Source organism: Bicyclus anynana, chromosome 1 (assembly GCF_947172395.1).
Source record: "Bicyclus anynana chromosome 1, ilBicAnyn1.1, whole genome shotgun sequence".
NCBI classification, from domain to species: domain Eukaryota; kingdom Metazoa; phylum Arthropoda; class Insecta; order Lepidoptera; family Nymphalidae; genus Bicyclus; species Bicyclus anynana.
Genome location: NC_069083.1, coordinates 12,983,370 through 12,997,142, shown reverse-complemented (window position 1 = coordinate 12,997,142; position 13,773 = coordinate 12,983,370). Strand labels below are relative to the sequence as shown.

Genomic DNA, 13,773 nt, shown 5'->3' with positions numbered 1-13,773 from the left:
TGTATTTTTTTTTTGGGGTAGATTTTTGCACAACTTTATGAATTAAGTTAATAAATTTCATATATGTATCCAATGGCGAATTTTCCTCCAAAATAAAACCTGAAATCATGTCTTGCATTTCTTTATTAAAAATATCCCAATTTATAGTTTTATAGTTGGGGAATTTTGGTAAATTGTGACCTCCTCTTATATCTTCAATATCATTCTGTCGTACTAGTACATTTAAAATTACAGGCAAATGATAAGATCCAAGAGGGTCATCATGAACAGACCAATTACAATTCAAAGCAAGAGATGGAGAAACAAGAGATATATCTAAAACATTAGGGCGCCAAGATAGCGAGCCAATAGTTGTCAGCTCCCCGTTATTTAATAAGACTAAATTGTTATCATCAATGACCTCAAGAAGATTTCTACCTCTACTGTTAATATCATAACTTCCCCAAACTGTGTGATTAGCATTAAAATCGCCACCAAGTATGAGAGGCTTTGGAATATTTTTAATTAATGAATCTAAAATACTTCTGTTAAAATTAGCACTAGGTGGGCTATAAAAACTAATAATACTTATTTCTTTATCATAAATCTTAATTCCTATGCATATATTTTGATGATCATTGTCACAATAAGTGTTTATATTTGTGTATGATATACTTTTGTGTATAATGATTGCGACACCATTATGTTTGCTGCCTATATCTTTTCTTTCAATATTGTAGCCCCTGATATTCAATTTTTTTTCTGGCTTAAGCCATGTTTCACATATTAAGGCAATGTGAATGTCATGTTCATATAAAAATTGTGTTAAAATATGTTGATTACATAGCAAACTCTGAGCATTCCACTGAACTATGTTAATATAATCCATTATTTTTTGGAAGATGGTTTTTTACTGAATGTTTCAAGGAGAATGTTTTTTATATTATTTGTACTAATTGGATTATTATCTGTTTTTGTTGCTATGATTTTAATGATTGATTCTACTAATAAATTTAAAAAGGTGTCAGACTTGAAAGCATTTTGTAATTGCTTATTTGGATCATTATGTAAGGGTGGAAATGACTTTTCATTGAGTAAATCTGAGTACTTAACAGCTCTCGCCTTTATTTTATTTTCGTTAATTTTATTCTTTTTAATGGGACACTCTGCGGAGACTGCTATGTGGTTGCCTCCACAATTGCTACATTTAGCATTGGTTTTATCGATAGTACAGTCCTTGAAATTGTGATTTTCTGTGCAAATACTGCATTTTACTGCATTTTTACAATACTTTGCAATATGGTCAAATCTTAGACATTTAAGGCATTGCTTAACAGGAGGTATATAAGGACTTACCTCGTGCCTCCAAGAATCCAAATGAACGTAATCTGGTAGCTGGGTGGCCGCAAAAGTGATTGCTACCGTCCCTGTAGGCTGAAATGTATATTGTTCTGATGACTTAACTCTTGACATTAATCTTCTTACTTGAATTATGTTGCATGTACTAGCTAGTAAATTAAATATTTCCTTATTAGAAAGTGTAAGAGGAACTCCCCTTAGTACACCTGTGACCTCGGTAGCAGATGCCGGGATACTAGGATTTAAGTTCAGATGTTTGTGGAATTTTTTATTTTGTATAAATACATTGGCATTATTTGCAATATCAAATACTATACCTACTTTAAATTTATTTATTGTTTTTAGATATTTCACACCGTTAACACAATACTGTCTGATTTCAGACGAAATATTTAGTTTTTCTTTTTCTCCTATGGGGTTTTCGGAATTATTGCTGGTTAAAAATACAATATATTCATTGTTGCGTGTATTTTCGAAGTATTTACGTATATAATTGCTGGATTTGAAGGGAGTAAATTTTTCCTGCTCCATTTCACAGTCACTTGAACCGCCACTTGGAGAAGGCGAAGCCTCTTTTTTTCTCTTAAACCTGAAGCCCCCCATGATAAGGGGCTCCCGAAACTTAAAATTTGGTCTAATAAATACTTTAAAACAATTTATCAGAAAATTATTTAACAAGATGCGCCCACTTAGTTCAAACGTTCCCGCGCTTTTTTTCACACAAACACTCGTTATCGTTGTTTTGATATTTATTTTTAAGTGTAGTCCAACTCCAATATTACACTGTAGTCTGTAATCTTTGGTGTAGTATTCACAGATTAATAGATACTGGTAGTATCTAAACTTCGTTTTTTTAGAATTGCAAAATTTTGTAAACAAATATGGCCGTATTCATTACTGACATTAGTTGTGACGTCATCCTAGGGATGGGCCGTTGATGAACTATATAGAGAATTAACTACTACTAATCGAATTTTATATCAATTGTAAAAAAATCACTTTACTTAAAAACTCACTTCTAAGTTGGCAATACTAATCACACAGTCAAAATACGCGCGATATTAACTATCTACCTTTTTCTGTTACATATTAATTAATACCTATCAAATAACATTTTTTTCACTTGTATCTGTTTGTTATAAATTAAGAGTACTAAAAAATTTAGGCAGTACTTGTTAACGCATTATCTTTTTTTAACATATAAGTACGTAACTAACTAAACAGCGCTATGAAAAAATTACTATATTTAAATTACTCAATTACGATATCGATACTGAACGGAATACATTCGATATTTACAATCGGTAAATCGTTCATTTTTAATCTGTGGTGACAATTTTACTTGGCACAACCTTAGAGAGACGAAACGTCAAATTAACATTTAAATGTAATCTGTGTGCATAATTTCGTGTTTAATTTCGTTTATTTCTAAAAATTTTGATTAAACCCTGTGTAAATTAAAAAAATGTTACGTTTGTATGATTCTCCATAGGTGGATTGTAAAGAACAAAGTGTTTGTGCGTGTTTTAATAGTTTGATGGTTCTGAAAACTGTTATGAAAGTTTGGCATCGACAAAAGGGTTTGTTTATTTACCAAATAGCGCAATTCAATCTGGACATGGTATATTAATCTGTGTTTTTATGTCACAGATTACTATAAAATAATAAAAAAACTCTAGTCCCTTTCATTAAATAAGTCCCCCAAACACGGCGCTACAGTCCTATTGGCACGGCGCCTTCGACCACAGATTAATAGATACACGACCATTAGTAATGTAAAGTCCATTCCAAACCCGAGTTCCAAAAACCATAACAAATATGGCGTCAGATCAACTGTCACTGTTTGTCGCTGTAGCCATAGTGAAGTGAAACATTGATTGACTACTAGTGAATGGACGATTGAATGAATAATCAACCAAATACTAAACGTTTCAATTATGTTATAAATTAACCTTGCGGTGTTGTAAACAGTGTGTAAATTATAGATCTTTGAATACGGATTCTAATGTTGAAATATTCATAGCGTTGTAGCTTCATCTGTTCAACCATCAAACGGGATGTGGTACATAAAGATTTGCATCCGATTTGATGGATGTATATTAAGATTTAAAAATATAACTTTTTATAAGGGCAAGACTAGAATAGAAATGAAATTTTTGAATATCGTTTCATGTTTTTATTGGTATACAGTTTCACTACAGTATGATATTTCATAAGTTTTTGCGCACATCATTTCATCATCATCACTCATCACTGTCATCTTCACTTCTTTATAAATTCCGGGGTCGTATTTGTTTTATTATCTATTATTATAGAATTCGATTTTTTAATGCCTGTTCAATCTTTAATTAACCACTGTATCTATTAATATACAAGTATAGGCTTGGCAATTGCGTTTTATAATGTTTTTTTAGCATTTATAAATTTACAATAGTGTATAGTTTTAAGCCCATGCAAATTTTCTAATAAATATTATGTTGTTTTTAACTGTGTGCAATACTGTTGTTTTAAGAATTTTTGTATTGGTACACAGAGTAACCAGAGGGGGGGTTTACAAACTGCGTGCTGAAGCCATAAAAACAAAACAAAAGTCACGCGTCTCCTTGACATCCGCATAAACAAACTTTTTTCATAATTTCTATTTAAAAATTTAACACTAACAAAAATTAGGTAATTTAGTATAATAATCAATGATAACCAAAAAAAAAATAAAATTGTCCATCTTATTACATAAGTTTTTGAGAACAGTTTTTAAAATATTTAAAAACATAAGACGCCATTTTTCTTAAATAATATTGAAAATTACTGATGCGACGGTTCGTGTCGTACTGACTCGAGAATGTATTCGTTTTTGAATCTCGTATTTGTTGCGGCTACGACAACTTCGTATTCTGTACGCTCCATCTGTATATTATTGATTAATCTGTGTATTTGTAGTAAAAATAAAAGTCTATTTTATTTTGTTTTATTTCATTGTATAGATAAAAGACCACATTAAAAACATTCGATTTTATAATCGATTATGATGGTTCCTATTGTTCACTCTATGGTTCATTTTTAATTTCAAGCCCTAACATATCTGTCAATTTTATATGTCAAACTTGTCAAAAGTGTTCAGTTAGTTATTCGTCTGTGTCTTCATTTATAGAATTTTTTAATGTTTCGATAAAATATTACTTTAAATTAAAATTACTAATTTTGAGTTACTTTTGTGTATAATATAAACATCAAATGTTTTGAAAATTTCATTTTCAAAGTTAAAGTTCATATATGGGGTTTCTTGTTTACGTTTCTGGAATTCGGATTTGGAATTCCAGAAACGTAAACAAGAAACCCCACTTGGACTGTAAGATAATAGTTTGTATAGTCAAAGCATGTCGCTCATTGTCATTTTTTAATGGCAGTCTGATTTTTTAAAGCCTAGTTCTGACTACTTTAACATTTTAGTCGAGCAGCTTTCTAAATTATTTGCTACTGCCAAAATATATAATATTCGTCAATTTTGATTCGTATTGTCAAAAACATATTTAAAAACTATTTAAAATTTTTATGTAATCACAAAAAAAAAATCTGTCTAGTAGAACTACCGACTCTTAAAACTATGAGTAGAACGATAATGAACCATTTAAGTCCATTTAAAAAAAGTATCAACTAGCCTATTTTAGTTCATGTTTTAGCCGCGGGACTTCTTTTATGAAAAGGACTCTATTAACCATCTACCAAAGAGTAAATTACCATCTACAAACAAAGAGTTTATAATTAACTTCGTTTTACTACAGATATCAATATCCTTAGATTAAGTATCTATTTCCTGTGGACTACAGACGACAAATAATGAAGATTTAGATTTTAAAATACCCACTACAGTCTACAGATTAGTAGGATACTACCACAGATTAATAATAAACTGAGCATTAAGCCTAGTTCAGAAAATGACGTTTAGATGCCACAGAAGTGGAGACACCAGCAAAGTATTTTAAAATAATAAGACTCCATTTGCAAACGATTATTGACTTTATTATATGAGTATCTGAACCAGTATTTCATTTCCTAACTAACGAATATAAAACAGCACCTCAATCAGTTGTCTATTTTCTTCTCTTTCTACGATCTTAATTACATTTTACCTTAGTTATGCATTTTACCTTTCTCATCTGTCTACGCATTTAGTAAAATTTGAAAAAAAAACCTAAAATTGTCTCTGGTTACAATGTCAAAATAGCTGTCGAAAGTCGAAAAACGTCAATTTGCAACCTAGTCCATCAGTGCAGTTTACAGCCACATTAAATTAATCACATTGTTACAATTTTAAACACGAGGATTTTGTACATTCTTATTTTCAAGCTTTTGTTTATTTAATCGTTCGTCAAGATGTACCCCGTTGGCCAACGTAAGCATTTAGTACCGACATCGTTACAACCACGAGTCAGCAAGGCAGCATCATCCTTTGTTTGAGTGGCCTAAATAATGTCCTCAATGGCAAAGTAGTGACTAGCACAGCTAAATTGTGACAATTTATGTGAATGGAATGTTTGTGTGAAAGAAGAATGGTGCTCAGTTTAGTTTGTTGTCGTAGCTCCAGCGGGGGAGACGAGTGCTGGCGCCGTGAGCGTGTCCGGAGCTGTGAGCGCAGCGGCGGGCACCACAGGGGCCGCTCCGGGTGCGCCGACCACCGCGCCGGTGTCGGGCGGCTCTCCGCCCGGCGTGACGAGCGGCTCGCTCGTGTCTCCCGCGGCCCCTCCCCCGCCAGACCTGCCAGTGCTCACCTGCCCCCGCCGTCCCAACCTCGGACATGAGGGCCGCCCAATCATGCTCCGTGCAAACCATTTCCAAATATCAATGCCAAGAGGATTTGTACATCACTATGATGTCAATATACAACCTGATAAGTGCCCTAGGAAGGTCAGTATCAATATTACTTTTGCTATACTAGTAAAATCACAGAAATAATTACTTGATGTTATTTTTAATTATTGTAATTTTAATAACATAAACGTAAAGTCTATAAATCATTTTGTTATATGCCTATAATATACTATTTCTTATGTTACAATCTCTGAAACTTAGCTTTACATAATGTTAAAAAAATATCTAATTGGAAAACGATTCTGCTCTTGGTTAGTTCATTATACTTAATATGTTATTTAAATTATTAACAGTTGTTTCTTTTTAGGTAAATAGAGAAATTGTTGAAACTATGGTACATTGTTACAATAAAATATTTGGTGCTCTAAAGCCTGTGTTTGATGGCAGAAACAATTTATATACAAGAGACCCGCTGCCTATTGGCAATGACAGAGTTGAGCTTGAGGTTATTTTGCCAGGTGAAGGAAAGGACAGAGTATTCCGTGTTACTATTAAATGGGTGGCCCAGGTAAGAACTAGGATAAGTTTTTTAATTTCCTTACTTGATAGCGAGCAAAATTAAATTTAATATCAATTAAATTACTTAAATTGATAGCTTACTAAAATTTCACTCTACTTGTAAAAAATACATTTACATGGCGTAGTTAAATATTAGGGATTGAGATTAAATAGACGTTAAGTTAAGAAAACATGAGCCCCATACACCAGTCACAAACAGCCACTTCATGCTAGAAGTTGCTACTAAAATAGCTGATGCAGACAACATTTACTTCTGGTCGATGGAAGACATTTGCTGCCTTTAACCGCTACTCCGAAACACCAGGATGTATTAGAATTTCTAATTTAAAATTAATCTGCATATAAATTCATATTTATTTTAATCAAAGTTAAAAAGATACACATGCATGTGTGTCTTTCATTTGAAACTGCACAAGTGGAGGTGCATTTGTCCCATTGATGAGGATTCTTATAAGTGAGTAGCAATGATTTGTCTTTATTCAATGAGTCCATATAGTATGTATGAAATCTACAGGAAATAAATTGGTGGCAGCTCTTTGTAGCTGTGGCATGTGGGCCGTATAAGGTGACACAATATGCAAACAAATAATAAAATTAAGGATGATGAGGAAAATATATTAATCTCTCAAATAACAGGAAAACTGAAATCAATATATTTTTATGATGTATGAATTATTGTTCAAATAGCACAACAAATTAGCAATAGAATATGGTCCAGACTTTAATTTTTTTTCCTAAAAATAATTCTTTGAAAACCTTTTTATTATTTTCTTAGTAAGTGCTCTGCATATCTTACTCATAAGATGTATAGAATTATAGATAAATATGAATATGAATACAACATTGAAAATTCACGTAATCAGTACTTATTAACAGTCCTGAAGGATAATGAGCATGTTGTTGTGTGAAGGTCATCAAAATGAATAATACGCTATCACCACTTCACTTCACACCCATATCTACAAAATACTATTAATTTGCTTTGGTATGTGAATAGTGTTGATAATAACATGTATAGATGTTATAGTTTGTATTAACCTTAATTCTTTACTATAAGCCAGTCTATCTGTAATAGAGCATGGTGGATCTAAGCTCTTAATCCACTCTCCTGGTGAGAAAGGCCATGCACTGTTGCAGAGAATTTTTCAGAGAATCATTTTTCTTATCTATAATTTCAATGAAACAAAACAATAATCTACTTGTGAAAAATAGCATGAACTGCATTAAATAGTTTGTGAGATATACAAGAACAAATACACAGACAAAAAGACAAAGATTTGATATACAATTTTCTAGTCAGTTTTGTGTATATGAAATATGTTGTTGAATATGAAAATAACTTTTATCAAAAATTTTATTAGGATTTTCATGTCTGATTCTACTAATGATTCTATTAGAAGTATGAGTGCTTGTATATTGTTAATCTACTGTTAAAAATCTATGATTTATATTTGAAATTAGCTAGAGTAAAGTTTTAAATTCTGTAATACCAAATCATCACTCAAAAAATACTGAGGTATTATAATAACACACAGGTTTCCTCAAAATGTTTTCCTGTATGTTTGTTAAACACTGATGTAATATATTACGGTAAATTATTTCTAATATTTAACTTTTCAATTAAGTTCATGCACAAAAAATAATGCAAATAATGAATAAAAAATGAAAATTTTGGAACACCCTCATCCGTCATGCTCTGTTTTTGTCAGAATTAAATTTCATCATAATGAAAAATGCTGACAAAGTCTCAGGCCTCAGCTAGTCTATTATAAATATTATAACAGAAACCACATGTTACAAATACAGGCTAATTATATACATTATCTTTTTCCTTATTAGGTATCACTATTTGCATTAGAAGAGGCATTAGAAGGCCGAACGAGACAGATTCCCTATGACGCTATACTGGCTCTGGACGTAGTAATGAGACATTTGCCCTCAATGATGTATACTCCAGTGGGCAGATCATTCTTTTCATCACCCGAAGGATATTATCACCCTCTTGGTGGTGGCAGAGAGGTGTGGTTTGGTTTCCATCAGTCTGTGAGGCCGAGCCAATGGAAAATGATGCTTAATATTGATGGTAGGCTACTAATTTAAACTGACTCAGCTATAGCTTGGCAACTTCGTTTGTAACACTGCTGATGTTCTGCGCAGGCCAGGGGGTGTGTAGCGAAGAATGAAAAACCCACGATTGATGCACGTCACTTTCCCGCACGCTCGATTTCACACCCGCGCCGTCTTTCCCCCTGTCGCCCGCATATCATAGGAGTGTTATCAACAAACTTGCCACACTATAAAGTTGTTTTGCTTTATTTCGTGGAAAAATAAAGGTTTCCTAAAACTTAGGGTTCTGAAAAATAAATGTTGGCTACTTTTCAGGCCTACCTGATATGCACACAAAATTGCATAAAAATCTGTCCAGCCGTTTTGAAGGATTATGGTAACAAACATCACAACAAGAATTTTTATTTATTAGATAAATATTTTCATTGAATTGAACAAATACTATGTTGTTAAATGAAAATGCAGTGAATGTTTCTTTGGAATGTTCATATCCATTCACTAATAACATAAAATCTTCTTCTCTTCTTCTTGAAGAAGCCCAATCTGGTCTATGAGTAGGTCACCTAGAAAAAAGTAAATAAGCTCTAACTGAGCTTACATACAAGTAGTTTGGTAGTAGAATAGCTCTTTACAGAGCTAGTAAGGTTGTGACTTGTGTCGATGAAATTATAGGCAATGGATTTACAGATGGGCCATCTCGTTATTTTGTTATGTTAAGAGTATTATAAAAGAAAGCCTGGCTAAAAAGCAGCCAGTAGAAATAATAGGCAAAGGATTTAAAGTTGAATTATGTTTAAATTTTTTCAGTGTCTGCAACTGCATTTTACAAAGCACAACCTGTTATAGAATTTATGTGTGAAGTGTTAGATATAAGGGACATTAACGAGCAAAGAAAACCGCTGACAGATTCACAAAGAGTGAAATTTACCAAAGAAATAAAAGGACTTAAGATTGAAATAACACATTGTGGGACTATGAAGAGAAAGTACAGGGTGTGCAATGTCACCCGCAGGCCAGCGCAGATGCAGTCGTATGTATTTATATATAATATCTGTTGAATTAAGTTTTAAAAGCTTTATAACTACATTGTTTAATAAAATATTTTATTTATATAATATTATGTTTGCTGCAATTAATCTCCACAACTTATTAATTTTGCTTATTTGTTTGTATGTATTCTATTTATCATTAGATGCACGCCACGACATCTCGTGAAGAGAATAAGCGACCAATAGCAGCTGAACCGAGACTATCTCTCTCTTTCATTGCGATGGGCCGAAATAGAGAGCAATTTTCGATGTGTCGCAATCGATGGGTTTTTTTTTCTTCATGAGATATGTCGTGGCGCGCATCTTAGGGCTGCAGGCTGTAAATCTGTTAAAGTAGAACTGTATGAAATATTTTTTTTTAATTCTTTACAAGAGAGCCCTTGACCACAATCTCATCTGATGGTGAATGAAAGCCACGACCAATACCTCCCACCAGCCAGACCAGGACCAATTAAGAAACCTCAATTAGCCCAGCCCAGTTGTTTTTTTTACTGTTGCTTAATTATTAGTTATACAATTTAACAGCCACAATGTCCTACAAATTGCGTGGTACATTATCTTGTTCCGACGCTCAGAAATTTTTATTTCCTGGTAACTCAGTTAGCTACCAGAATCAAGAATATAAAAGTTGATTGTCTCATTGAGATGCTACTCACGAGAAATTAACTTGATAGTAATCAGTTGTAAAAAATGTTCTATTTATCCTGGACTATATGTTATATTTCCTCTTTTAGTTTCCCTCTACAATTGGAAAACGGACAAACAGTTGAATGTACTGTAGCTAAATATTTTTTGGATAAGTATAAAATGAAACTCAGATACCCTCACCTGCCGTGTCTGCAAGTGGGGCAAGAGCACAAACACACATACCTACCTCTAGAAGTATGTAACATTGTACCTGGACAGAGATGCATCAAGAAGCTGACAGATATGCAGACGTCGACAATGATCAAAGCCACAGCGAGATCGGCACCAGACAGGTAAATAATGCTTGGAATAGGGATGATGACAGTTTTTTAAGTTGTATATAAATGAAGAGTATGCTAATAGTAAAGCAATTTTGTAAAAGTAACAGGGTATCTGCGATCATTCCTTTCAGAGCTACAGGGATTTAAAGAGTCAGATTTGTGGCACTGCCACGGATCCCTGAAAAACGCCCCATACAAAATGGTACGATGTAATGACGTCGTAGGTCCATAATGATCGTTAGATTTGTATGGGCGTTCAAACAAAATTACTAATATCTTTGTTATTTGTGCGTTTATATTTATAGTTCATGTAATAAAAAATGTCACATTTAAAGTCCTGACATTTAAAGTCAGGAAGCTAAAACCATATGAAATTTCATCTAATTACGATAAAAGATTTTTAATAGATTTTAAAATTTTATAATCATTTTAAACTTTGCAAATATCCATACAATCTTTGCTTTTTATGTATAAATTGGTTAACATTGACCTTATTTACCCGAATGTATCATAAAAATCAATATATTCAAACCTAGTCATCATTCCCATTTTTTGGTAGATTTTGTGGCGAAAATTTAATAAAAGATCAACTAAAAATATGTATCATCTAAACTTAACTGATCCGATTTTTTTAATGTGTAAAAAGAATGAAATTCGGCATTATTTATTTGCGAGAATACATTTTATTATACAAAGCTGTTTTTATGTACTAAGTAATAATGTCTTACCATTAATAGGTATGCAAATATTTAATTACAATAAAATAAAAGCAGTTAAATTAATTATAATGTAAAATGCTCTTTCCTATATTCCAAGTGTGTGTGGTAATTTTCGTGCACTCTTCTCCTGTTATTTTAATTGATGAGAATAAGTTAATATTTAGAATTTTTACAATCTGAAGTTATCTATTTTTTTTGGGATAAAAATTAGACTTATGTCCTAGATCAAACTATAGAGTTTTTTTTATAGAAATAATCCTGGCTGAGTTTGTTATGGACTCTTCTCGGACCAAGGCGCGTTTGCAGCCCTCGCAACTTTTATTTTAAGTTTTCGACTAATTATTATTATCACCATTATCTTATAATATTATTATCTGACGTTTCGAAAGTGCTTGTCAACCAAGTGTTGCCGACACAGCACCTGTTACATAATAAATTATATTATGTAATGAATTAGTTTAAGATAAAAAATAAATATGTTTAAAAATAGTTATTATAAATAAAATAAAAGTAATGAAATAGTAACAAAATAATAATGTACTTACCACTAAGCATAACCTGTTGTATGAATATTCTGCGTTAAACGGAACAAATATAAGGTAACAGCAGCGCTGTGTAGTGAGTTTTCGCATCTCCCAGTTCGTCTCTCAACCAGCCGGCTGTGGTCTTTAATGTGAAATCCAAAGTTCAAACAGTATTTTCCTTTCACCAAACCTTCAAATCACGCTCTCAGGCACCCCTAGGCTTGCTCTATCACCTAATTGAAATAAATGAATATTGTCTATTGACATATACGTTATGTTTCGGCTCCGCGCAGGGAGCGGGAGATCAACAACCTGGTGCGGCGCGCGAACTTCAACACGGACCTGTACGTGAAGGAGTTCGGGCTGACCATCTCCAACAACATGATGGAGGTGCGCGGGCGCGTGCTGCCGCCGCCCAAGCTGCAGTACGGCGGCCGCGTCTCCTCGCTCGGCGGACAAGTAAGTGGCGGCAGTTTGATACTGTGACTATCGTGTTAACGTAAACGCGAATTTCTAAGGAATTGAAACAGCGCCATCTGGTGGCACTACTGCACAACTGTTTCAATTCGCTATAGTAACAGTATGAAAATATTGAAAACTCCTACTAAGCACACTGATGTATGAAGATCACAACCTAAAGAAATGCCGTTGGTATCAATTTTTATATACATAAATCTTCGATACCCGTTGGTATCTTGGGTACACAATCATATATTACCATGCAGCTTTTTTTTATTCTTTATAAGTAATAAGCAGGAAGAAGATAAAAATCTTGAGCGGTGATAGCCCAGTGGATATGACCTCTTTCTCCAATTCCGGAGGGTGTGGGTCGAATCCGGTCCGGGCATGCACCTCCAACTTTTCAGTTATGTGCATTTTAGGAAATTAAATATCACGTGCTCAAACGGTGATAAACACAGTGAGTAAAACCTGTATACCTGAGTATTTTCTTAATTTTCTATGTATGTGAAGTCTGCCAATCCGCATTTGGCCAGCGAGGTGTACTAAGGCCCAGCCACTCTCATTTTGAGATCTATACTAGTCTACTAGTGCTTAGTCGAATATGTGTTAATGACGATTTTTTTCTGTGTACTATTGTAAAACACCTCATTATTATTGAGGTTTGTCTTAAATTGATTGACTTTTTTGTAACATTTCGCACAGCAGGCTTTGCCGAACCAAGGCGTGTGGGACATGCGCGGGAAGCAGTTCTTCATGGGCGTCGAAATCCGAGTGTGGGCCATCGCGTGCTTCGCGCCGCAGCGGACCGTCAGAGAAGATGCTCTGAAGTTAGTATAATATCTCTTAAAATAATCAATATATTACATATTGTAGGAAATAGTAGTCTTAGACGGATATGACGTCAGGTGGCGCGACTTATTTTCGTAAAGAGTGGGGCGTTAGGGCATGTACACAAAACTGCGATGCGACATCGCATCGTAAAAACCTACGAGCTCGCACAACGCTTCGCAAGAACTTGCGAATTGATTCGCAACGCGCATTGCTGCGATGTTTTGTCACACTTGTTGACACCATTTTAGCACGGTCTCCTAAGCAATAACAGAAGTGCACACTTCTTTTTACGATCCATGTCACGACCTAGTTTTCAATTCAAAATACGGAAAAGGGAAGTGTTGGCAAACTGTCAAAGACGTCTTTTGAGTCCACTTCTGAGTCTGCTAAAAATATATATGAAATGATTTAATTATCTAAATGCGAAATG

At 33.7% G+C, this 13,773-nt stretch overlaps 1 protein-coding gene across 4 annotated transcripts in view; it reads left to right on the top strand.

The window, feature by feature from the left end:
* The first annotated feature begins 5,550 nt into the window (after positions 1–5,550).
* Positions 5,551–13,773, top strand: part of LOC112043027 (protein argonaute-2) — a 28,113-nt gene continuing 19,890 nt past the window's right edge. For 2 of the 4 annotated variants that reach the window (XM_024078277.2, XM_024078276.2), the window contains exons 1-8: positions 5,551–5,728; positions 5,915–6,240; positions 6,512–6,712; positions 8,563–8,806; positions 9,598–9,820; positions 10,574–10,819; positions 12,344–12,509; positions 13,215–13,339. In XM_024078277.2, the coding sequence (XP_023934045.1) occupies positions 5,710–5,728; positions 5,915–6,240; positions 6,512–6,712; positions 8,563–8,806; positions 9,598–9,820; positions 10,574–10,819; positions 12,344–12,509; positions 13,215–13,339 (1,550 nt within the window). In that variant the 5' untranslated portion in view covers positions 5,551–5,709. The remainder of the gene's footprint in view (positions 5,729–5,914; positions 6,241–6,511; positions 6,713–8,562; positions 8,807–9,597; positions 9,821–10,573; positions 10,820–12,343; positions 12,510–13,214; positions 13,340–13,773) is intronic. The other 2 variants (XM_024078278.2, XM_052883791.1) reach the window with 1 other exon arrangement.